The 24384-nt window shown below is 40.4% G+C and overlaps 1 protein-coding gene across 3 annotated transcripts in view; it reads right to left on the bottom strand.

Annotated features, from left to right (window-relative positions):
• Window positions 1-24384, bottom strand: part of MNAT1 (MNAT1 component of CDK activating kinase) — a 123860-nt gene that overhangs the window by 72182 nt on the left and 27294 nt on the right. For 2 of the 3 annotated variants that reach the window (XM_065686836.1, XM_065686835.1), the window contains exons 2-6: window positions 15412-15564; window positions 12702-12775; window positions 8904-8995; window positions 8193-8241; window positions 4480-4583 (exon numbers count right to left, since the gene is read on the bottom strand). In XM_065686836.1, coding sequence (XP_065542908.1) covers window positions 4480-4583; window positions 8193-8241; window positions 8904-8995; window positions 12702-12775; window positions 15412-15564 — 472 coding nt within the window. The remainder of the gene's footprint in view (window positions 1-4479; window positions 4584-8192; window positions 8242-8903; window positions 8996-12701; window positions 12776-15411; window positions 15565-24384) is intronic. The other variant, XM_065686837.1, reaches the window with a different exon arrangement.

Here is a 24384-nt window from a genome sequence, read left to right as displayed (position 1 = left end):
TCCTACTTCTCATGCGACGCAAGTGGGGTGACTGAAAATGTAACCCCACAATACCCGACTGCCATCCCTCCCATCAGCTGCGCCTTCTGTGCAAACAACACTGTGTGCTTATCAGCGGCGTAGGAGGAAAATAAGCAATTACAAAGCTGTGAATATTAACAGAAAAGCTTAAAAGCTAGAACATATTCAAGTGTGAACTTTAAAAATGTCACATTCCCAGAAAACAAGGAATTTTTCCTATCATCTGGATTATAGTCATGTGGCACAAGAGGAAAAATAAGAGATTACTAGGACAAAGTGACTAGTTTTTGCTTCAGAATTTATTTCCTGAGAAGCCTTTTTTAACCTTCTTCATAATCTGTGTTTGAAAATCCCAGTAAAAGAAGAAAAAAAGAAGAAAAAAAAAAAAAAGAGGAGAGATCAGAGAGGGGAAAATGAAAGGATTAAACCATTTATACAGAGGAGGAAATCAAAAGAATGTCAGTTTGGTTGTAAGAGGTATAGGACAAAATATACAGCCAACATTGTCTAAATCTTCCCCACAAAAAAAAAAAACTAAAGCAAAAGGAGATTCAGTAAAAATGCAGAGATAATTAAAACAGCATACAACTTAAAAAGATGATTTATTGATAGGAGCCATTTCAGCAAAACATCACTTCAGCCAAGAGCTTGGTAACATCTGTTCTTAAAAAGTTGTAACATAAAGTATAGTTAACTGATAGAGGCCAGAATATGCTGAAAAACACCCTTTCACCAGGCAGATCAAGCCAATGGGTCCCAGTGAGGCCCGGTTACTCCTGGACGCAAAAGCTGTCAGACCTCACCACCTGCCACCGAGTCAGCAAAAAGTGCTTTCATTTTATAACTAACCATAGCACTGACGCTGGAAAAGAGCTGGTCACGAACAACTGATCACCTGAAACTGGATTCTCTTTGCATTTAATGAAAGGAAACAAGTAAACAAGAAAATCCCCAAGTTGCTGACTGAGGTTATTTCTAAGAACTACAGGATTTAGTTAGTTCAGTCAACAGAACTGAAGAGCTTAGGATCTTGAAGACATTTCAAGCCTCTTCCATGTTTATATCTAAAGACTGCCTGGAATTTGCACTGGAACAGAAGAAAGCTGGTAGGGAAGTGCTCAAAGATCTATAGTCTGAAGAACCAGCCCAAAAAAAGTTATACTCAGAAATAAGTAAACTGATATAGAAACCTAAACCAGATCAGACTACAGGAAAGGAAGAACTATCACAAGTCAGATCAAACTCCTTCTGGAAAGAAAGACCAAACAAAACAGTAAAAGAGAATGGGCAGGAATTCAGTGGGCAGTGGTGGTTGTGTCAACCTTGAAGATAATCTAGACACAGTCTCAACATCTAAAGAAAAAGATCAACATGGTGAAGCCTGAAGTAAACCCAAGATGACAAGTGCAAGAATTAAACAGAAAACATAATGTTTCACCACATTCAAGAAAGGACAATCAAGAAAAACACTCATCACAGCATTCAGACAAAACTATTTCAAAACTGAACAAAGCAGCAAGTGCAATTAAACATCTAATGACAAAGCAGGAAGTAACAAACATATGTCTCATGGCTGGAGAACAGCAGATATTGAAGGAAGAAGGCACACTTGGGAAAACTGTAGTCCACTCAAGAGCGCAAGACTCTATACATGTAGATAAGCAGAATTTATAATTGTACTGGCTTTGGCTGGGACAGTTAATTTTCTTCCTAGTAGCTGGTGCAGTGCTGTGTTTTGGCTTTAGTCTGCAAACAATGCTGATAACACACCAATGTTTTAGCTGTTGCTAAATAATGCTTACCCTGATCAAGGACTTCTCAGCCTCATGCTCTGCCAGTGAGGAGGGGCACAAGAAGCGAGGAAGGAGCAGAGACAGGACACCCGACCGAAACTAGCCAAAGGGGTATTCCACACCACAGAACGTCATGCCCAGTATATAAACTGGGGGGAGTCACCCGGGAGGGTAGATCACTGCTCGGGTCAGGCTGGGTATCAGTCAGTGGGCGGTAATCATATTGTGCATCACTGCTGGATTGGGTTTTTTTTCCTTTCTCCTTTCAGTTTTATATTCTCTCCCCTAGTTATTTTCCTTACCTTTATTAGTAGTAGTGTATTATACTTTAGTTATTAAACTCTTCTTATCTCAACCTATGGAGTTTACATTCTTTTGATTCGCCTCCCCATCCCACCCGGGACAGGGGTAGAAGTGGGTGAGCAAGTGGCTGCATGGTACTTATTTATCAACTGGGGTTAAACCACAACAATTATATATAAAAATCAATATATAACAAGAACCCCTACTCCACAAGTTCTTCACTTTTTCATCCAAACCTATCTGTTTAAACTTTTTCTCCACATGGTTCTGCATTTAATCTTCAGATCTAACAGACGAGTTAGTACACAAGTAGCAAGGGTATTAGGAACTGGTTACAGAGCTGACAGAAGAACAAGCAGTCACTTAAAACCTGAGGTGGCTGGTTCAGTAACTTCATATTTTGATTTTTAAGAAACAATGACATACACATCGGGAAAGAAGTAGCAGAAGTAAGATCAAAATTATTTACAAGGCCATAGATTTTTGGAGACATTAATTCATCAGTTCAAAACCAATGAGGAAAAACCATGACGCACTACTTGACCAGTACTGATTTTTAACCTCCTGTTAAGAGTGCTACAAGTCTTGGTATCATGTCAACGTATTTCCAGTAAAGATGGGAAAACAGTGATCTTTTGCAAGAGGCTGTTAAGATCTTAGCTACGATACTGCTTCCAGTTCTGGTCCCTCCACTTGCCAAACACAAATTCAAACTAAAACAGGCAAAGGGTAACAAAAACAACAACATGAACAGAGAATACTTATATTCCTCAGAAGCAAGTTATTACAGTGGACAGGAAAAATTTATGTGAGCCCAAGAATGAAGGGACAGTGACTTGCTTTAAGAAGTTCAGGCACGAAATTAGGACACCTTTTACCATTTATGGAATAAAGACATTCCAAAACTTGCCAAAAAGAGCAGCTCTTGGGAGAGGGGTAAATTTATGGCCAAGATCATGCAATTTTTGTAACAGCAACTATATCAAGTCTATTATTAAGTTTCAACTGTTGAAAAAGAAATGTTGAATGTTTCAAATGTTGAAAAAAGAAATAAAAAAGAAATGTCTCCGGATCTCCAGTAAGTCTGCATTCACACAGGCTTGCCCAGCTTCCACCAGACAGCCTCTAGTCACAGTGAGACCCCAGAGTACAGAAAACAGAAGACCCAGGGGGCTTGGGTGGGTAGAGAGTATTACTGCGCTGCTTGATATGATCACACAGCTAGCGCACAGGCTGTCTGCGAGTCATGTACGTGAACAGAAGGTGGGCTGCAGGCAAAGCACACTATTCTCATTGTGACCCTAAGAGGTTGCACCTACATTGTAAAGTAAGACATGTAGCCAAAGATACGGCAGGTCTCTTCAAGCTCTGAAGCATAGGATATTGCACAGTATCAGAGACAGGATAACAGATCAGAGATGGACCCCTAGGGAAATTTCCTTGCCTTTAAAAGGAAGAGGTTCAAACAAACATTTTTCAGATTCCAGTCTCCTCCTGTGAAATCCTAGCACTAAAGAAACCACTAGGAGTTTTGCCACAGACTTAAGGGAAGTGAGGATTTCTCCCCTACTGATTTGAAAGCAAGTCCTTCGTGAAATTGTAATATAAATATAAAACCTTGTTATGTCACACTCTGGGCAGACATTTTCCTTCAAGAACTGATAATAATGTGTATTTTTATACTGAAAAAATATTTAACAGATTAAGCTTTTCTTACAGAAAGAAACACAAGTTTATTTTTAAAGAACAAAATTATATCTAAGCTGTATTTTAATGAACGGATCTTCAAAGAACTGTATGTTTTGCATACAGATCATATATATAATTCTCTTGATGTCATTGTTATCAGCTCTTGAGCAAAACTTTAAATGTTTGTTTCAACATCCTTCATCTTAAATTTTGCATAAACCAGATCCGTGCTTTGCCTCAATTTTACAGTTCTCTCCTGAGAGCTTCATAATGTCTGCATCTGGATTCCTTTTTTCCTTCAGATGAGAAAGGAATGATTGTCCTGGTACAGGAATGAACTTTGTCTCTCCTGGATATTGTCCAACGACACTGCCAGCACTCATGCCGTGCTGATGTATTAGATGCAGATTTTACTCCCTGCCCCTCTTTTCAAGCCCTTCCCAAAATAAAGTGTGACTACATTTCAACTATCAATGTAGTCTCTTTACACAGCACTAAATATCAGTAGCACAAAACATCAGCATATTACAATTTTTAAATACAAAGTGATATCTGCATAGTGCCTTCAGCTTTGACTTGTTTTTAAGACATTACAGAAAGTACTTCACTTCGAAAATCCTTTAATTCTGTAACTGATGAATAAAATTGTAAGGCAGAGGAGAAGGTAACTAACCAGTTTTATCTTATTTTTCTGAATGACTTCTTTGTTATCCTTCTGGTACAGTTCCATTTTCCTTTTGGTGTTCTCCAAATCCACATTGTTGGTCAAGTTATATACTACATAAATATTAGAAAGACAGAAAGCAAAAGTATTAGGTCAGCATGCATGACTATGACAAAGAAATACTACTCTTATGTTCTCTATCCCTTCTAGCACCAAATACAAACATTGCAACAACAGAATTTATTAAAATATGCCCTACAAATAAAGACACAACCTGCTAAACACAACCTCAGTTAGCAGAGCTCCTTTAGGTTTATACATCTGTAGATGACAATTTGAGTCTTGCATCCTATTTTGTGATACTGATAATGATACACATGAATAATATTATTATTCATAGTATCTGTAAAATATTAACCTTTTCAAGTAGCATTACAACTAAGAACAGTAATCCTGTAAAATTAGATTAGACTAAACATACACATATTAAGACAAGGTTAGAAATTAAGTCACTCCATTTCATAAGATTATCTAATGCACAAAGACTAGAGACCATTCAAGTTCTCAGATACACAAAATTTTCATATTACTCAATAACTTAAAATTACTTTTATTATGCAGAATCTGCAGATGCATCCAGATTCATAGGTAAAATGGCATTCTTTTGATATCTCTTCATACTGATAGACTGTATCTCACATAAAATTATGAGCAAGCAGGGTCAGCCAGCAAGCTCCACAGTTTAGCACAAAATTCCCAATTATTTACACATTACACAGAAGATACCTCAAGAAATTGAACAGTTTCTATCATCAACAGCTTGAAAGATGCAGACGGTTTGGATGATTAGTAATTTGATACAATGCCTGAGCCTTCACCCCTAGGTCACTGGTTCAGTTGTGGGTCAAGTGAATTCCAACTGAAAGCCATTATCACCGGGAAGTTGCTTGGTGATCACCATCCAGAGTGGATGCTGGGCTCATGCCCACAGCCTTAAAGCTATCGAAGACTGCAAACATACAGCACTTAAGGCCTTGAAGAGCATTTGTCACGTGGCTACAGTAAATCTACAAGAGCAGCAGAGAGATTTGCCCAGCCATTGATAAATACCCTTTGCAAGAACGTGCAATCAATATGCCATTGTTAAGTCAAACCCTGAGGAAGGGAAAGAGATTCTGGTGAAAACTAGCACGGGATTTGCAAGATTATGGTTCAGTTCCCTCCTCGTAGGTTTTTCAGGCAACTAGGTCCAAATGAACCCTGGACACATGCACTAGTGCCAAGTCATTTGTATAAATAAGGCTGCCAGAGAAACAGAAGGAAGAAGCATGAGGTCTGTGGTTACTCATCAGGATAGCACATATCTCAGTTTGGTAAAGATTACATCACTTCCTTCATCCTCTCCACACAGCAAAAATGAGCTTTTAGAAGGGTTCTAGGTAAACTAAACCATGAATACCCTAGACTAGTAAATCAGTTAACAGCAGCAAAGGGAACAGCAAGAAATCAAAGCAGGGAGCAAATGGAGGTGGGCAGAGAAAACAGGAAAGTGACATTTTGCGGAAGTTGTGGGATGCAGCTCAGTTCTCAAATCCAGCTGTATTGTTCAAAAGGGGCAGCCCTGCTCTTACATCCCTCTTCCCAGGCATAAGTCTCATTCTTTCACCTGGTCTGACTCCAGGACACCCTGGATGCTTTGCAGTGTCAGACACCCTCCAGTAACCTGAACTGGCTCAACAAAGGGGTCAGGCAAGTGCCAGAGGTGGTACCAAGGGAAGTACTAAAAGTGTACAGATGGGAATAGGAATACTCTCTTTTCAGGAGTACTGAAAGTACTGAACCACCATGTTGTCTCATTCTTACCAAATGTACTCAGTCCTTCCTTGAATTGAACTAAAAGGGCAAGGCAAGAGACAGCCAGAGAAATTCCTAACTTTAAGAAAAAAACAAAAACAAAACCCAAAACACCCTAACCCAAAAGCTGTATTTATTCCCCCTTTTCTTTTCCAAATAATACACACAATCAACAGGACTGACATTTTAATTGAGCCTGGCTCCTAAATCAGCTGAACTCTTCCACCTCCACCCCCCACCCTCACTTCAGCACTTCTGGAGGAAGATTTGAGATGGAGACTGGTTTTGCCGCTTAAGAATTTGAAAGGGTGCCAGAGTTCAATTTCCAGCTTCGCAACTGCTCCTGGGCAGATAACCGGGCCTCTATACTGGAGGTCTCCCACCAATAAGAATCAGGAGTAGAGGTATAAAGCTTCCTTCTTCCTACAGATCAACTGCTGTATCTCTGTACTGTAGGCATATGCAGCACCTATCCCCACAGTCTTGATGTCATCTCAGGTGGAATCTCCGGGCACTGCTGTAACCCAAACAAGCCATTCAAAGTTCAACTCCTTGGTTTCCGGAAACAACTTACCCATTTCAAATGTTTTAGGGGTTTTTGTTGTTGCTTGTTTGTTTGGGAGGGTTTGGGTTTGTTTTTTGTTTTTTTTTTGTTTGTTTGTTTGTTTTTTTAATTTTAGTTGGTTTTTTCCCCCCATCCAAAAGGCATAATATTTTCCAAATTGACCTCCAAATTGCCATCTTACAGTTCCCAGCTGACAAGCAGCTTAATATTTGGGTATTATGGCACAGGAGAATTGTCACGTGAAGATGCTGGCATACAATCAGACCAGGGTTCTGCAATGACAGCAGCTGCATGGGAATGTCGGCACTTCCTTAAATCCACACACCAGCTCTCTTAAACTCTTCAGTGACCACACAAGAAAGAAATAGCATCTGAGAAACGCTGTGCTAGCAGGATGCCCAGATGCCACCTTCAGGCGCAAGGGGAGGAGCATGAGGAGATGCCAAATGCCTCTTTAGGCTCCTGAACATCTTCGGTATTTCTTTAAAAATAATCCAGCAATAAACTGGATCTATCCAGGTTTTGCAACTATTGCTACTTGAAACATTCAAAGTTTTTCTTTTTCTTTCTAAGTTACCTTTAATAGGTTCAACTAGTCAAAACTTAGGTTTGCAAATCAAAAATGGTAAGATTTAAAAGACATACTAGGGAAAGCAGGAAAGTTTTAAATATGTGCCGATGCCCGTCTTTATTTAGAACTTAGAATTAGAAAGATTCATACCTCCAGCACAAATCCAGGCCAGAGCAAATTTCTCCCACTGAATACTGATTCATGGTTGTTAAAGAGGAACATTACCTTGGTCCTCAGCATCTGCTCCTCAACACTAAGTCATCCACATTTCAGACTTAAAATACCTAAGAGGCACATTTTGTTGCAACAGTGTTAAGTAAGATCTTATACCTCTATATCAGCATCAGTATCAATAGCTGCCCTTTAATAACTGAAAATAGCATCTTCCATCCCACAATAAAAATGCCTGTGGTGGGAAACTTTTATGGGCTTTTGTTGGATAGCCCTGGCAGAAAGTCTTCACAGGCTTTTCTCACATCTTTGCCAGGGCTTTTGTCAGGGTGGGAGTACCTGCTTGTTTTGCCAGAAATTTTAAAAGGGAACATTTGGAGGAATTATATTAAAAATAAAAAACACAACAAAACAAATTCTGAAACTAGAAGAACCATAAAGAGTTAAAAACCCCTAACTCATATGCTACACCTACCCTGAAAAAATATTGGTATAGATCTGAATATGACTGGCAAAGCAGATGGCTAGTTTGAAAAGGTTTCAAAGAGAAGCCAGACTTACTTTGTCCATGTTGAAATATAGCATAAGCTGATGGAAGTGGCCTGAAACCCTTCAGGGAGAAGAAACAGAAGCTGTTTTGTATGTAACAATTATTTATCTACTTATCCATCTCACATTGGTTGGTTTATAAAATGACTTGCCTTGAGACATCTGTTGAAGTATAACAGGAAAACTATTGTGTTTTTCTGAAACATTTCATTCTTTTTACGTAAAATTCACTGCTACTGAAATTCAGCCTCTACAGGGAGGCTTTCACTGCTTTTTTAAAACAACAACTTTCATCATGCAATTCTACAACAAATGGAAAAAAATTTCCAGTTAGAAAAAAGAAAATCAGACACAAATACTAATTATATGGCATGCACAGTAATTTGTCTGGAGCCAGAGCACTACAAATGAATGTCACTTCACTGCAGGACCTTCAGCCTGTCAAAATCTCCCTGGTTTAGTCTGAGACACTGCAAATTTTCTGAGATTTCTCCTAGGTCCTTAAGAGACAACAAATATTTTTTACATGGTAACATTATTATTCAAACAGTAGGAACATACCCTCTCTGGCAAGACAGCAAATGATTACTCAGCTACAATGCAGATCTATTTTATCGGCATTGCTGGTATAAGCCAGCTGAAAAGCTGAAAATTACTAGTATCAGTTTGTTATAAACAATATTCCTCCCATCTTACTACAAACAGCTCCTTAATTATGATCACCATAAATCGCCAGCTCTGACCCTCAGCCTGCCTCGGGAGCTCCAAGCTCTTGTGGCACCTTTGGTTGGTGACTTGGGTGCATGGTCCCTGCACTTTTAAGAGAAGTAGGAGAGGGGTGAGGGGGAGAAAAGATGAAATAGATTTTAACAGGTCTCTTCCAACTAACATTTCTGTGATTATAACAAATTAATTATCAGAAACAAAAGAAAACCAACAGCTAAGCCAGAAAAATCTAGTTAGGCATTAATAATTACTTCTGTTTATCCTCACTTTTCTTTTATTGAGTAATTTTCCAGAAAAATAACTTAGCATAGTAATAAATGAGATCACTCAGCCCCACTAGTCTAAGAAAGATCATTTTGACTGGAGCAGTGTGATACCAAAATCACTGTACAGGTGAGACGACTGAAATCTACCTCTGATCATGTCACTCAGCTTCCAAGCTGGGTTATTCTCACTGTCAGGACCAGCAATACCACCCTCATGCACACACAGAGAGAAAATAAACAAAACAAAACCACAAAACAATAAATAAAACCCACAAGTGATTATAGATTCCAAAATTATTCTTATCCAAGGATCGCTTGTGAGATAAATGTTCCGAGCAAGACAAGTCACTAGGCAGCCCGTATTGCATAAAGTCATAGAGAAGTAATGAGATACAGGAATCCAAAGGGCACAAATACAGCAGCCTCCTTCCAAGTCAAATGTACTGAATGTTTTTAAAAAGCAATAATTACCACTAACAACTGTTTTGCGGTAATGCCTAGAGGCCTCATTCAGGTATCAGGAGAATAGTGCCATGCAGTGTGTACACACATGCTCAGAGGCGGGCTCTGCTCTGGAGAGCTTACATGGAAAGGTTTTGAAAAACTGGCTATGAAGATACTTTGGGGAAGAAATAAAGAGTGAAAGAAATAAATAGTGAAAGAAACTCTTTCCTTGTAGAAAGAGTGAGCAGAAGTTGCATTATGTCCAGAGATTGTAACTTGTAACAACGCTCTAAGGGCTAACCTTACCCCTCCCATCATATGGGCATAAACCTGACTTACTTGATGGATATTGTCTACACCTTCCCCAAAGGCAGGTTTTAACCCTTTCATTTTATTTTTCTTCCTAGTGTTAATGACAACAAACTGTGTTTACAATGTTCTCAAATTGTCCAACTGATTTTAGTTTCTGGGGAAAACCTGCTTTAAAATGTGGTTTCTATTTAAAGCCTTGTATAACACATTTTAGCCCAAAGCATATTTAGTGGCTACATTCTAAACCACTTCAAAAATGTGTTTTTTATAATAGAAATCTTAAGAGGTGACTACCCTAATGTTTGCTTGACCTTCACACACACACTTCCGCTGTACCACCCAACTCTTTTCTTTAAATAGAAAAAGTCTGTAGGTATAACATGCCTGATACGAAGGGGGAAAATATGTTTCAAGTGAGGTCATATATCACATCGATAGAGTAAGACAGTGCAATCACTGCAAATTTTGAAGCTGACCTACCTGTAACATTTGGTAGAACTATTAGAATTGTGCTATGATCATGTGCAGCGTAGTTATATAGGAGTTTACATTTTGTCTCTGCCAAGCAACTACTTCATATAAACCCCCACAATAACTAATGGCAAGCTTTGTTTAGTAAAAGATAAAACAGGGTAAAGCTGCACCTCACCCCTCCTACAGAAAAACTGAAAGTTCGGGGTAAGGGGAGAAAGGGGAAGTGCAGTTCTCTGGCTCCCCAGCTTCCTTACCTGGCAGCTTCAACAACAGCCACCAGCCAACCTGCTGTACATTGGTTCCACAAGGCAAAACTCTGCACTGCATGACTACACCCTTTCTTTCCCATCTTCCAGCCTAATTTTTCACATGCAAGCAGGGAATTCACATATTCAAAAAAACATAACTACTCTCAGCAGTAAAATGTGAAGTAACAATGAAAAGGCACCTTTAACACATCATTCAGTCATACCACACGCAAAATGCACAGCAAAGCCACTGGAAGAACTCTTAACAACGTAGCAATAGTGTTACAACTGTCAAGTGGGGAACTCTGTCCATGTGCGCAAGCAAGGAAGGGCACATGATGCGTGCAATGAACTTTGTGACCAAGGAAAGGAGAACAGGGCTTGAATTCTTACCCTAGGTAGTGTTCTTGAATCTCACCTGTCCTCCAGCTTCTGCATCTGCCTGAAGTTAGTACAGCATAAATGACCCCTTTGACAGTGGAAATTAAGAGCCTCCTGACTGCACCCCTTCTTTCCACTCATTACCCTGGCTGCTACATGAAGAAACTAGGAGGCAGTCGCACTTACCACTCCTCTTATTATTTTAGGCGTCCCTTTCAGGCAGCTAACTCCAATACCTAAACCTTATCTGCTGAGCTGCTTCACTGTGCATTTGCAGGGCCAGCACAATTATTGACAAATTCACTTTTCTTCACAAGGTTACAAAGACCAGCCATGATTTCTGCTGCTTCTAAATCAACTTACTAAGGCTGGCTCTGGAACCATTTGAAATTTAAAAACCTAATCCCAAGAGCTGGAGAACAGTAATATTTTGTACAACTGCATGAGGTTAAGGCAATTTCAGGCAAAACTTTGACTCCCTTGTTGCAGATGCTAAAAATCCTTGCAACAGCAGTAAGTGGGAAACCTGTACTTAATGTTACATAAATAAAAAGCAGTTTTCCTTTTCATGAGCACAGAGATTCTTCCAGGATACTCTGGCTAAGATGTATCCATTCTTTCTACTCATTTCCTCCTTCCCCCACACCATCCAAAAAAATATGCAAACAGAACTACACCCACATCATCTCCTCCAGATACTTGGAGCCGTAAGAGTGCGCCTGGTGCTTCCCAGCCACACAATTTAGCTCTCCAGCCTCATCCTTCTGAGGCCAACAAAAACACGATATATTACTCACAGCAATAAGTGTATTGGATACATTTCTACAAAACACCACAGTGCAAAGAGGAGCAAGGTCTCCTCTGAGAAACTGAAAGGGAGTGGCATCTCCACATTTTCCTTCAAATCACATTCACTGCCCCTCCAGCATGTTCTAAGCCACCTCTTCTTCCTCCAGGACACAAAAAAGGAAAAGCCTCAGAAGCTCATAAAAACAAGAAACAAACCATTTAGGAGTCACTCCTTTGAACACATCCTTGTTTTTCTAAGCAAAATCCACCACTCCACCATAAATCACATCACCTGAACTAAGAAAATAAACTCTGTTGATAACATAGTCCTTTCCCCAGAGGGCAAAGTTCTGCTCCAACTAATCCAAAGAGAAAGAAATCAATGTCTGTTCCTAAACCTTCTCCTTCTGCACAGCAACATAAAATGCTACCACAGTGGTATGTAAGGTCATCAGCTTCAAAGCAGCTTCAACTACTGTACTTGCAGAAGCAAAAACGATGAAAGACACCATATGGCTTCTGTCATGGTAGATAAAGCTAATGGAGGCATATAATGAAAATTTCAATTCCTCTTCTCTGTTTAATCTTTTCCAGTGCAGCACAGACAGCGCCCTGCAAGCCTTTTCTTTCCAGATACAAAGCACTGCTTCCTCTTCAAATCACGGTTTTTTTTCTCTGGCAGATAAAATATTTTACTTAATGTCCTACAGTTCAGAAAATATGATTTAAAATGTACAGAAAAAGGTAATTAGATAAACATCTGATACTATGATAATTCCTATTACAGACACTCGGACATTCTCATAAGCAGCTGACTCAGAAGGTAAAAAGCTACGGTCTCATGAGCAGAGCACATCAAAAATGCAAGCATTAGGACTTACCAATTTCTTCTATTTCTTCCAGGAAATCATTATATTCACTTAGACTGGGAAAGTCATCCTCTCTTTTATTGTATCTTTGAGAGAAGAGAAACAAGTATTTATACAAACACACAAAAATGTGATTTCAATTCAGTAAGGCTCTTGATGCAAGTCTATTAAGTACTGACCTATTTTTATCAACAATGTGCCCAACAAATAGAATCCTTAAGAGACAGAAGTGCTTCTTTCAAAGGAAAGGACCCAGCCTGGCATAAGCAGTTGTTATCTTTGCCTCCTAATTGACAACTCCTTTTCCAAGGTTACATGTAAACAGGAGAACAGAGAGTAGAATACCCTACTTCCAAGTCAGCCCTTTAGCATGAGAAACCTGTTAAGAAAGCCAGAGGCAACAGTAACACCCACAAGAAAAGCTTTTCTAGAAGTATTAGAAAAAGGAGCTTGGCTTTGCACCAACAACAGAAAGCATGTCAGCAGCAAACTGAAAATGCTACACACTTATTGTGTACCAATAGAACATTCCAGAACTCACTTATCCAACATTTGATAGATGGAAAAATTAGTAAGATGAAGGGACAACTGGCTAGAATGTGAACAGCCTCTCAAAGTGAAGACTTTGGGCTTTCTTCCCAAGAAAACATAATGCTGAGATTTTGCCTGGTCTGTGGAGCAAGACACATTACACCAGTAGTATTAAAGTCTAAACCCAAGAACTCCGCCCAAATTCCAAGTTGGGGAGTTTTTTCGGCCTACTAAAAAGTAATCTGTCAAATCCAAGTGAACCAAGCATTTTATAATACTTTCTGTTCTAACTATATTTCATAATTAGTCAACTAAGATGACTTCATTCCAGCTTGACTTTTTACTTCAGTAGAATTTATCATCAAACATGGAAACTATTACTACTTTCCCCATCACCATGTTGGTAGTCAATGACAAAATTTCCCCACATCTTGGCAATATCATACAGAATTGCAGAATCATAAACTGGCCTGGGCTGGAAAGGACCTTAAAGATAATCCAGTTCCAACCCCCCTGCCATGGGCAGGGACAGCTTCCACTGGACCAGGTTGATCAAAGACCCATTCAACCTTGTCTTGAAAACTGTTAGGGATGGGGCAGCCACAGCTTCTCTGGGCAACCTGTGCCAGTGCCTCACCATCCTAACAGGAAAGAACTTCCTTATATCTAACCTGAACTTCCCCTGTTTAAGTTTCAACCCACTACCCCTTGTCCTGTCACTACAGTCCCTAATGAAGAGTCCCTGCCCAGCATCCCTATAGGCCCCCTTCAGATACTGGAAGGCTGCTATGAGGTCTCCACGCAGCCTTCTCTTCTCCAGGCTAAACAGCCCCAACTTTCTCAGCCTATCATCATACAGGAGGTGCTCCAGTCCCCTGATCATCCTCGTGGCCCTCCTCTGGACTTGTTCCAACAGTTCCATGTCCTTTTTATGTTGAGGACACCAGAATTGCACACAATACTCCAAGTGAGGTCTCACGAGAGCAGAGTAGAGGGGCAGGATCACCTCCTTCGACCTGCTGGTCACACTCCTTTTGATGCAGCCCAGGATACGGTTGGCTTTCTCGGCTGCGAGCATACACTGCCAGCTCATGTTAAGTTTCTCATCGACCAACACCCCCAAAGTCCTTCTCCACAGGGCTGCTTTGAGTCTCTTCTCCACCCTGTAGGTGCACTTGGGATTGCCCCGGCCCAGGTGTACAACCTTGCACTTGGCTTGGTTAAATTGCATAAGGTTGGCATCGGCTCACCTCACAAGCATGTCAAGGTCCCTCTGGATGGCATTCGTTCCCTCCAGCGTATCAACTGAACCACACAGCTTGGTGTCATCGGCAAACTTGGTCAGGCTGTCACCAGCCACCTCACTGTTTTTCATGTGCCCTGGCATGGCTTCCAGGAGAATCTGCCCCATGATTTTGCCAGGCACAGAGGTGAGACTGACTGGTCTTTAGTTTCCTGCATCTTACGATTCATTAAGTATTGCGCTAAGCCTTAGATAAATGCTGCCAAGCTTACAATTTACTTGTACATACATTTTTGCAGACACAAGTCTCCCCAGGGTTGTTAGACTGCAGACCCTCTTCCACCAAAACATCAACTGACTCGCTTACTTTAGTTATAAGATTTTGTTTCTTGGCCACAGAAAGTGCGATGCAATTTTACACCTCATTTGTCTCAACTCCAAGAGTTCTCAAATCTGCATGACAGACTAGTAACACAAGGCTCCTAAGGAAGCATTTCCTTACTAGCAGTTGCTGTGTGAAGTAGAAAACAATGTGAACATAGCTTCTCTTGTCAATTTCGTTTTGAAGGGAACTGGCCATCAAATCTGAGAACACACCCCCAGGAACTAAAGCAATCAAGGGCCTATTTCTTGCCCTGCTCCCATGTTATCTCCTCAAGGGGAAAGCGGTATGTAATCACCTCCATTTAGGAGGCAAGCCTTCGCCAAAGTAGGCCACACAGAAACACCCAACATTTTCTAATGCTACACAGGAATCCCTCAAGCCTAAAGTGAGAATTCAGTTGTTGCATAAAATCAGATTCTCTGAAATTCCTCTATATTAAATGGATTGAGTTTCATTGGTTGTCACTTTAAAAAATAAATTATCTCCTCTTCTAGGATTAATTTTTTTAAATGGCGATTCATGCAATACATCCGCCTTCTGTTCTTTTAACTGGCGATACTCACATTTTCAGCACTTTCTTCCTTATTTCCACTTCCTTGTCGATAGCAGGATCCTCAAAGAGCTGTACCCTGAAGTTACTCTTCCGCAGAAGCGTATCGCACTCATGGCAATTCCCAGCCCCTCTCACAAACAGCAGTTCCACACAGCTCTCGCATCTGCAGGAGAAAGGAAGGGGTATAAAGGCAGATGCATGTTAAACAGTAACTGAAACACAGGATCGTTCCCTTCATGTGTTGTTTACATACACACTATAAGGACTAGTGCCAGTGCTTCTCTCCTTGATTTCACTATTTCTCCAGCACCCAACAGTGGCAAGGAGGCAAAGGAGCTCCAAACCGGCTGAAAGGAAACAATCTCAGCAGTGCAAATGCATTTATTCTCCTTGCCCCAAACAACTCTGCCTCTTTGCTGAGAATAAAAATTAATCCAAACACAATGATGGGGTTTGTGTCAAGGGCAAGCTTGTTTAGTGACACCATCAGATTCATTTCACATGGACCAGACTACAATATCCTTATTTACTCTGTGTACTACCTTGCTGCACAAAAAGCCCCACTTACTGTTTTTAGGCCATTCACAGTGCGAGGTACTATTCAGCACAAGCAGCAATACAAGTATTGCCACAGGCTTTCAAGTATGTACCAGTAGCACCACACAGGAACTGCTGTAACAAACCTGAGCTAAACTCCAGCCTAACACAGCTAGAAGAATTCAAATACCATTTTAACCAGCGACCAGCATTATGCAGCTCTCCTGTGCCGTCTGTTAATCACTTTTTAAAATTGCACATAAAATATACTTTACACAAAGGCTGCACAGAAATAAACCAAAAATACCTTTCTGCTTCTGTTTCTTTTCTCTTAATGAAGATTTCGAATTGTAACAAGATGCCTGCTGAGCAGCCAAGTTGGCATTTAATAAAGGGAGAACACACAACAAGAACGTCTTTTTTTTAAAAAGAAAGTACTTAGGTACTAATAAAGTGTAAATTTCTAGCAGAGGACACCTGCTGCAGTCATTTCCTACTGCAGGCCAGGCAAAAGACTCCCTATTTATAGCTTAGCTATATTGAAGCCAAAGTAGTTGTACATTAAGGGCTGTGCTATACGATATGTTCACCAACCCAGCACAAAAGCTAAACAAGTTCAGAGAAACAATACTGACACGGTTGCAAAGGATCTTATCCAAAACGTTCACTCTGCTGAGCTACCTCGGCCTAAACTGGTTCCAGTACTTACAGAGGCAGAGCTGGCTAGGATCAACCAGTTTTACCCAGCTTCTGTTTTCCAGATTAGAAAATGCAAAACAAACAAAATTGTATCTTACAATTAAAAAATAAAATAGAGTTGGTTTTTTTTGTTAATACAAGTAGGACTACAGTTTCAAAATGCACAGCAGCTGCCAATGCTAAAGAGCAAACTTTGAAGTTACTTTGATGTTTTCCTGCTCCAGAATTCCTTTAGTTAGAAAACTAAGAACATTTAAATGCAATTTATCTAGGAAGGAAAAGTTTTAGCACACTAGGCTAAATTCATAAGTTACTGAAATTCACACTGAAATTCATAAGTTACTGAACATCAACTCAAGATACATACTTTACGCAAATAATTTAGCTCACTGTTATGGGAGAAGCGCCACTAAATGCAAGAGAGAAGGCAAGGCAGGCAAAGGGTTTTCTCCTTCCTCCCCTAACACGTCTGTGCATGTAACAGCCACATACATAAGGACAGTTTCACGGTCTCCTTCATTTTGGCAGCTTGTGCTGTTTATATGTCTCTCTGAACACAGCAGCCAAAGCACAGGGAGGGGAAAAAAGGGAGTGCACACCTACAGAACTTGGCAAGTAGATCCTAGTGCAGGTGTTTGTATTGGGGTTTTTGGTTGTTTGGGGGGGGGGTTTATCATTGTATTGCCTAAGGACCAACAGTACCGGTCTCCGTGTGCAGACATTATGTAGACAGTAGCACTTGAAATCACTTCTCTGCTCCCCTCCCCTAAATCAGAGACATTTCAAGTTTACACAAAACTTGACCATGGAAAGAAAAACCCCTTCTTGGAAGGACACTTAGCACTTTGTACAAGTGCTTCAGTGTCTTCCCAAACAGGAATCAGTGTTTCTAAGGCTGGAAAACAGCTTTCCATGCAAAAAAAATAAAAAATGATGAGTTAATTCCTCACTATGGGAAGCCTGTGTCAGGTGATCCCATTCTCACTCATTCACACCCAGCCTCGTATTTATTCATAGGTAATTCCTTCTGAATTCAAAGGAGGTTATATGTGACAAGTCAAGGGCAGACCTGGACTTTCTCCATGTCCTGCCTCCTCTGCATCTCCAGACAGATTTAACACACACAGATCCCAAGCTTACTTTCTTAGCAAGTCTGTCATCCTTCCCTCAACAAACTGCAGCTGCTCTCCCAGCGATGGCAAATGTGTTTTGCCACACACTTCCACCCAATTCTTGAGGAAGGAAAAAACACGTCTCCTGAATCCTTCTGAAACAAGTGCTACAGAGCACTGAAGTCAGAGCAGATGCAAACACCAGGAAGGCAGATTTTGACAAAGATGGGTTTAATAAATTGTTTCATGTCCTGAAATAAAGATTTCAAAATGTGACCAAAAAAAAAAAAAAAAACCAACCCAACAAAAAAACCTCGCACTGTAAAATTTACAAGTACAGAATAACTTCCTCCCCCCCTTTTTTAAAGATATGCAGCAATTTATGTGACTTCCCCAAAGGCATCCAACCCATGCAACAGTCAAGACATCCTGGGCAGCAGAGGGGGACACCCCGACACTACTGCTGACATTACACAGCTCCCACACTGTGCATAAGCCACATCAGTTCAGGGGATTCTTCCATTTCTTTACAAGTCCAACCCTTCTCATTTGCCTTAGTGTAAGGACAGTCTGACTATGGAAGCAAGACATCATTCAGTGCAACTTTTATTGGCCAATACATCACATACAGCTTTCCCCAAATGAGCAAGGCACCAAACCACCTGCTTAATTCCCTTGCAAACATGACCACATGCTTTCTTAAATTGGAAGCCTTAAATCAGCAACTTTTATATGCGTATATATATTAAATGCATATGCATGTATGTTGCACATAGAAACCAACTATGACAAATGTTCATACTTAAAAAACAGGTACATATGTTGTTCAGTATTATTCAATACTGAGTATACAGCTTTACATGAAGTCTAAACAAGCACTCAGGGTGCAATACTGCAAATTCTCTTCACACTGAGGTTGTACGGCCTCTGTGATCTGTATTATATTTCATACATTCACTAAAATCTTTCATTATCTTTCAGATTTAAGTTTTTACCCTGAAATATTGGGTTTGCATGGCAAGGTTTTGGTAGCAGGGTGGCTACAGGGCTGGCTCTTGTTAGCAGCTGCCAGAAGTTTCCCCTATGTCAGATGGAGCCAATGCCAACCAGCTCCAAGACAGACCCACCACTGGCCCAGACTGAGCCTATCAGTGATGGTGATAGTGTTTCTGGGACAATGTATTTAAGAAGGGGGAAAAGTTACTGCACAGGAGCCACAGCAGCCAGGCAAGAGTAGTAGGAATAAACAAGAGAAACAGCCCAGCAGACACCAAGATCAGTGAAGAAGGGGAGGAGAAGCTCCATCCACTGGAGCAGAGGTTTCCCCGCAGCCTATGGTGCAGGCCATGGTGAGGCAGTATATGCCCCCGCCTCCTCGTGTCCACCATGGAGGTCCACGGTGGAGCAGATCTCCACCTGCAGCCTGGAGAAGACTCCATGCAGGAGCAGGGGGATGCCCAAAGAAGACTGTGACCCTGTGGGAAGCCTGCACTGGAGCAGGCTCCTGGCAGGACCTGTGGCCCCATGGAGAGAGAAGCCCACACTGGAGCAGGTTTGCTGGCAGGAGTTGTGACCCCATGAGAGACCTATATTGGAGCAGGGGAGAAGTGTGATGTGTCCTCCCCTGAGGAGGAAGGAGCAACAGTTATCTGGATGCAGATATTAATAGAAAATGCTCAGGGAGTTACACATACATGGCCAACAGGGGAAGACTACAAGTAACATTACCAACAAAAGCAATCACAATATCTCAAGGAACAATAAAGTCTTCTGGTCTAGCACATCAGGATAATAAACATGAGCATGCTCATTTTCATTTCCATGGACCCTGGTTTAAGCTGTCTTGTTCTTCTCTTTCATCCCCATGAAATATTAAAACAAATGGCTTGGTCTCTGAGTAGTCTAAAATGACACCACAATTTTCAGGAAAGCAAATAATAAAGCATCTAGATGGTCTTTACTGCACAAATAGCACTACATGTCCTCTTGTCAGTGTTCAAGGACTTCAGGATAAGGATCGGACTAAAAATGTTTTTGGTACATTGCAGAAAACAAGCAGAGGTTCCTCTCCAGAAAACTGTTAGATATTTATCAACTAAATTACACTTACTAGAACTGAGTGTTTGTTTTGGATGGTGTCTTCAAAGGGTACAAGATTGTGTCCATGTGTGGGGAATGCAGGGCACATGGCGTTGTAGAGGTGTGATGGCAGATAAGGAATCAAACCTCTTGGACACTGACTGGTTGAAAATGGCTCACAACATTAGCATCATTTGATAGCACTGCTTACTTTTCTAGCTTGGCTGGCAAGAGAGCAAACAAAACAGAATAAAGAAAGAGCTATTTTTCGCAAGCAGGAGTACAAAATATTCTTTCTTTTAAAATTTTAGATTTTGCTGAGCATAACAGAAATTTGCAGGGCTTCCGATACACAACCATTAATTATTTCAGAAAAAAATCTTTATGGCTTTGCTGTTGACTAGGTACATTACAGAATGAGTTACTACCTTTCTTTACAAAGGCTATTTTTAGTAGATACAAGTATTAAACGATATCAAATATTTAGAATCTCCAAGCCTCTCTTCTTTAGCTTCCATAGCCAAGATTTCTGTTATTTAGAGTAACACATAAAACAAATTATCCTCTCTACAGAAAAATAAGTTTAGATTGAAAATCAATAATGCAGCCTTCACCATATAGCCAAGACCTGAACCATGAACAAATGGAACGGAAAGAATCATCACAAAAAGTATGTGCTTTCACTTGTTCCTCAATTCTAATATCAGAGAGAAATTTACTTGCAGAAATTGAATGACTCTTGATTTATGACAAGGGGACATAAAGAACCAACAGAAAAACACACATGTGAGAGAGCTTACAGAAAGAAATCTAGATTTTAAATCAAAGATGCTTCTAGAAACATTCACAGACTTTTTGCTTAGCTTGGGCTAGACAACCTTGTGTTCTTGTACAGAGATTCTTGAATTGAGACAAGAACAGCCCAATTTGGAGCAAGCAGTTGTCAAACCTGTTTATTTCGCAACCTTCAGTACATTTAGCAAGTCCTCATAACCCACAGTGGTTTCTGCTACATAGCCAAGGGTTCATCTACTATACACAGTAGGCCATTGCAGGTTTATTTTCTAGGCTGATGAAGTAATAGGCACAGCCTAATAGGCAGGTTCTTCCTAGAATAATCATGTTTGTAATCATGATGATATCAGTGATCCAAAAACCAAAGCCACCGAGCAAAAGTAATTTTCCCCATGTTACAGGTTAGGGATCAAAAGCTGAGGAAAGAGAAATAAGTGTGGCTGCAGTGACACCAAATGCTTCTGAGAGCCTTGGATTAAAGGAGTTTAAGAGATCAGTAGCTCCCAGATGAGCAGACAGTTGGGAACAAAAATACGCCTTTTCCTTTTCAAACCTCAGAAATTCAGAAATCTTTATTCAAGTACTTGCAGAAGCAGCTCTCTATGTGTTTTGGGCCATCTTGTCACTGTGCCTGCCAAATACAAGAGGGAGTAGGGAGAAGACACCAGTTACTCTTTCCCTCTTCCTTTATTCAGATTCTTTGAACTTCTACCAATGGTGATTTTGCTGTTCTCACTTTGTAAGGAGACAAATTCAAAACCTTATTTGGCAAAAAAAAAAAAAAACAACACTAGGTCTGTTTTCAACTAGTAAATTTCTCACAAGCAGCCCACACACCAGGTAGAGATTACAGTTTATTATGTCAGTAAGACACATCTTGGGTTTCAGTCAGAAATCACAACTCAATCAACAGATGAGAATTCTGGGGTTTTAAACACTATTTTTATAAGCTATCTCCAGTTGTCTGTGGCTCCCCTCTGTTCGGTCCACAGCAACATACACTGCAAGACAAAAATCTCAGAGATTACTTTGCTAGCATGTAATTTAATATTGAGACTCCAGAGAGCTGATTTTAACCCCACCTTTAAGCAACAAGCAAAACAACAACAATAAAAAAGACTTTGGCATCTGCCAATACTCGGTATCGTGTCAGTTCTCAGCATCACATGCCTTCTTTTCGATTATTTATGTCTTTTGGAAAAAAAGGATGCATGCACACACTTTCCTTTTTGTTCTATCAGACAAGTTCTGCTCCATATTGCATAAAGGACTAAGTTAAATGAGCCCAGACATCTCAAAAATTTCATACACACTCAGCCACAATTAACCCTATTTTCCAAACACCCATACACGTACTACAGTGCACAGAAGAGTTCATCTCAACTGCACTCGCCAGAAAAAAAAAGCAGAACAGGTACTGGATGAGCTACAGCTTTCAATGACCGACATTTTAAACAAAAAAAGGACACACTGAGTCAATTACTAATAAACAGAAACATTTCCACCACCCACTGTGTTTCAACATCTCCACTGCAAAACCATTTCAAGTGGCTTGGACCTGACGAGAGAGTCTGCAGCAAGCTGAGACTTAACCCACATTTATCCAGCACAGATGAGCCTCTACTTTTTTCCTAGGAAAAAGTAAAGAACCTTTCATGGTTTTAAGTCTGGATAGTATAGAGAAAATATTTCCGTAGGTATTTAAATTAAAATGGTTCTTTATGAGATACTGCTGCCCAGCCAATTAAGCACACAATCATAAAAAAAACATGTCTTACAGCACAATTATGTCAACTTGGTCAAACAACAGGCCAATACTTGACAGGCCACTTCTTGACACTTCAATAGCAGCTGTGTGGCCTTGAGAAATAAGTGCTTTCACAACGAGTAGGCATAAAATCGGCCAAGAATTCACCCAATGTACCAGAACAACCTCTTCAAATCCATTACAGTCTACTGGGCAAACATATGCACTAAATAATAATTCAACTATGTCAATAACCTCTTTATGATGCTTTATTTTCTTTGAATAAGAACCTTCGCAAGCTTTCAGAGTTTTCAACAAACATCAAATCGTGTTGCTATCAGGATTAGCAGCTGCCCCCAGCACACCTGAACTTACAACACAATTTCGAAACTTTCCATGTCTGCTCCAAATGCAGAAACTGGTTTTTTTTAGCCATGATCCAGCTCAACATTGCTCATTGTCTCACAACACAAACACACTTATTGGTAACAAGTATAACCAAATTTCATACAAGACACGTTGCTCCCTTCCCCTTTCATATCCATATCCATGTAGGACTCCTGAGAAAGTCCTATACCACAGTGTGGGTTGAACTGCCCCCAGAGCCGACAGGTCTTGCTAGCTCAAGTATTTTGAGCATTCACTTGATCAGTCTTATGAAACACCTGCATATGCCAGAAATCATGCTGGAAAAAAACTAAAACACAGACAACTGAAAATAAATACTTTAGGGACCCAAAATAGTCACAACAAATTTTTTACTTGATCCGAAACAAGCAAAACCTTCTGTTCTGTACTTTCAATGCATTTTAGAGCGCAACAACTGCATGGGGAAACAAGACAAGGAAATGCAGCTATACCGTAAAAGGGGAGGAGGTTGGGGAATTAAAAGGTGGCATGATGGGATATCCTGATCACAATACTGAGGGCTTGTCATCAAGACACTCCTGTATTTCATGTCTGACCTCAAAAAGTAAGACAATAAAGTTGGTTAGACACACATCTGTAAGAGAACGAGGTATATGACCAAGGTTTTCCATAAAAACAGCAGTGATTTGGAGTCTCAAGGGGAAACATGCAAGTGTTTAAAACACTCCCAAAAAACAAAACCTTTACTGATCTCTTGCAAGCATACCTGTTGAATGACGTTTATACATTGGCTCATCTCTCTCAGCTTCTGGGAGGAACCAAGCCAAATTTCTGCCAAGAGCAGGGCTCTTGTATTTCACACAAAGTGTAAAAAGTACACAGTCCAGTTTCCTTAAGCTATTCAAATACAGAGGGACAGTGTGGGTGTGTGTATACACAATTAAAAACAACTGAAAAGAAACAGCCTGTTGGAGCAGTAACTGCATTGTCCATGTTCTGAATAGCTCTGAAAATACTGCCAGTGCTCAAAAAGCAATGTGTAACAAAGAACTGTCCCCTACCACTAAACTTTCTTGGTTTGAAAAGACTGAAAAAACAATCTGCCAAACTGCTATGTGGGAGCTCCTGCACAAATTTTTTATGATACAGTAAAATCAACTGCTTCTTTTTATGTAATTTGTCAGAAATCAGAGACCAACCTCAATGGTTTGACCAACTCCCATTTCAATGAGCCGCAGAAGTCCTGACAACTTCGAGTTTATATATGGAGCCTCGGAACATCAAAACTGTGTTTCTACATATTAAGTAAGCACCAGTACCAAAGAAGCTGCTACCAATCATCTGCCTTCATACCGCCCTACACTGTCCTTCCCCTGCTGTCCTCTCTCGCAGGCCAGAAAAACATTTGTGCAGCCACATGGTTATTTGCTGAGGTTTTTTTTCGGCAAGATGAACTCTCCCATTTGGTTCACCAAATGGAGAGAGTATAGTTCACAAATACCTGTACCAGCACATAGCAACAGGCAAAGTGAAGGCAGGAATGAGCAACCAGATTGTGAAAGCTGAAGTGAAATGTCATCATATATAAAATCCCAGACAAAGCAAGCACATCACCCCACTATCATGAAAGTCCTGAAAACCAGAC

The sequence above is a fragment of the Lathamus discolor genome, chromosome 6 (assembly GCF_037157495.1).
Source record: "Lathamus discolor isolate bLatDis1 chromosome 6, bLatDis1.hap1, whole genome shotgun sequence".
Classification (NCBI taxonomy): domain Eukaryota; kingdom Metazoa; phylum Chordata; class Aves; order Psittaciformes; family Psittacidae; genus Lathamus; species Lathamus discolor.
The sequence above is the reverse complement of the archived record's forward strand: the minus strand, read 5'-3'. Positions and strand labels throughout refer to the sequence as shown.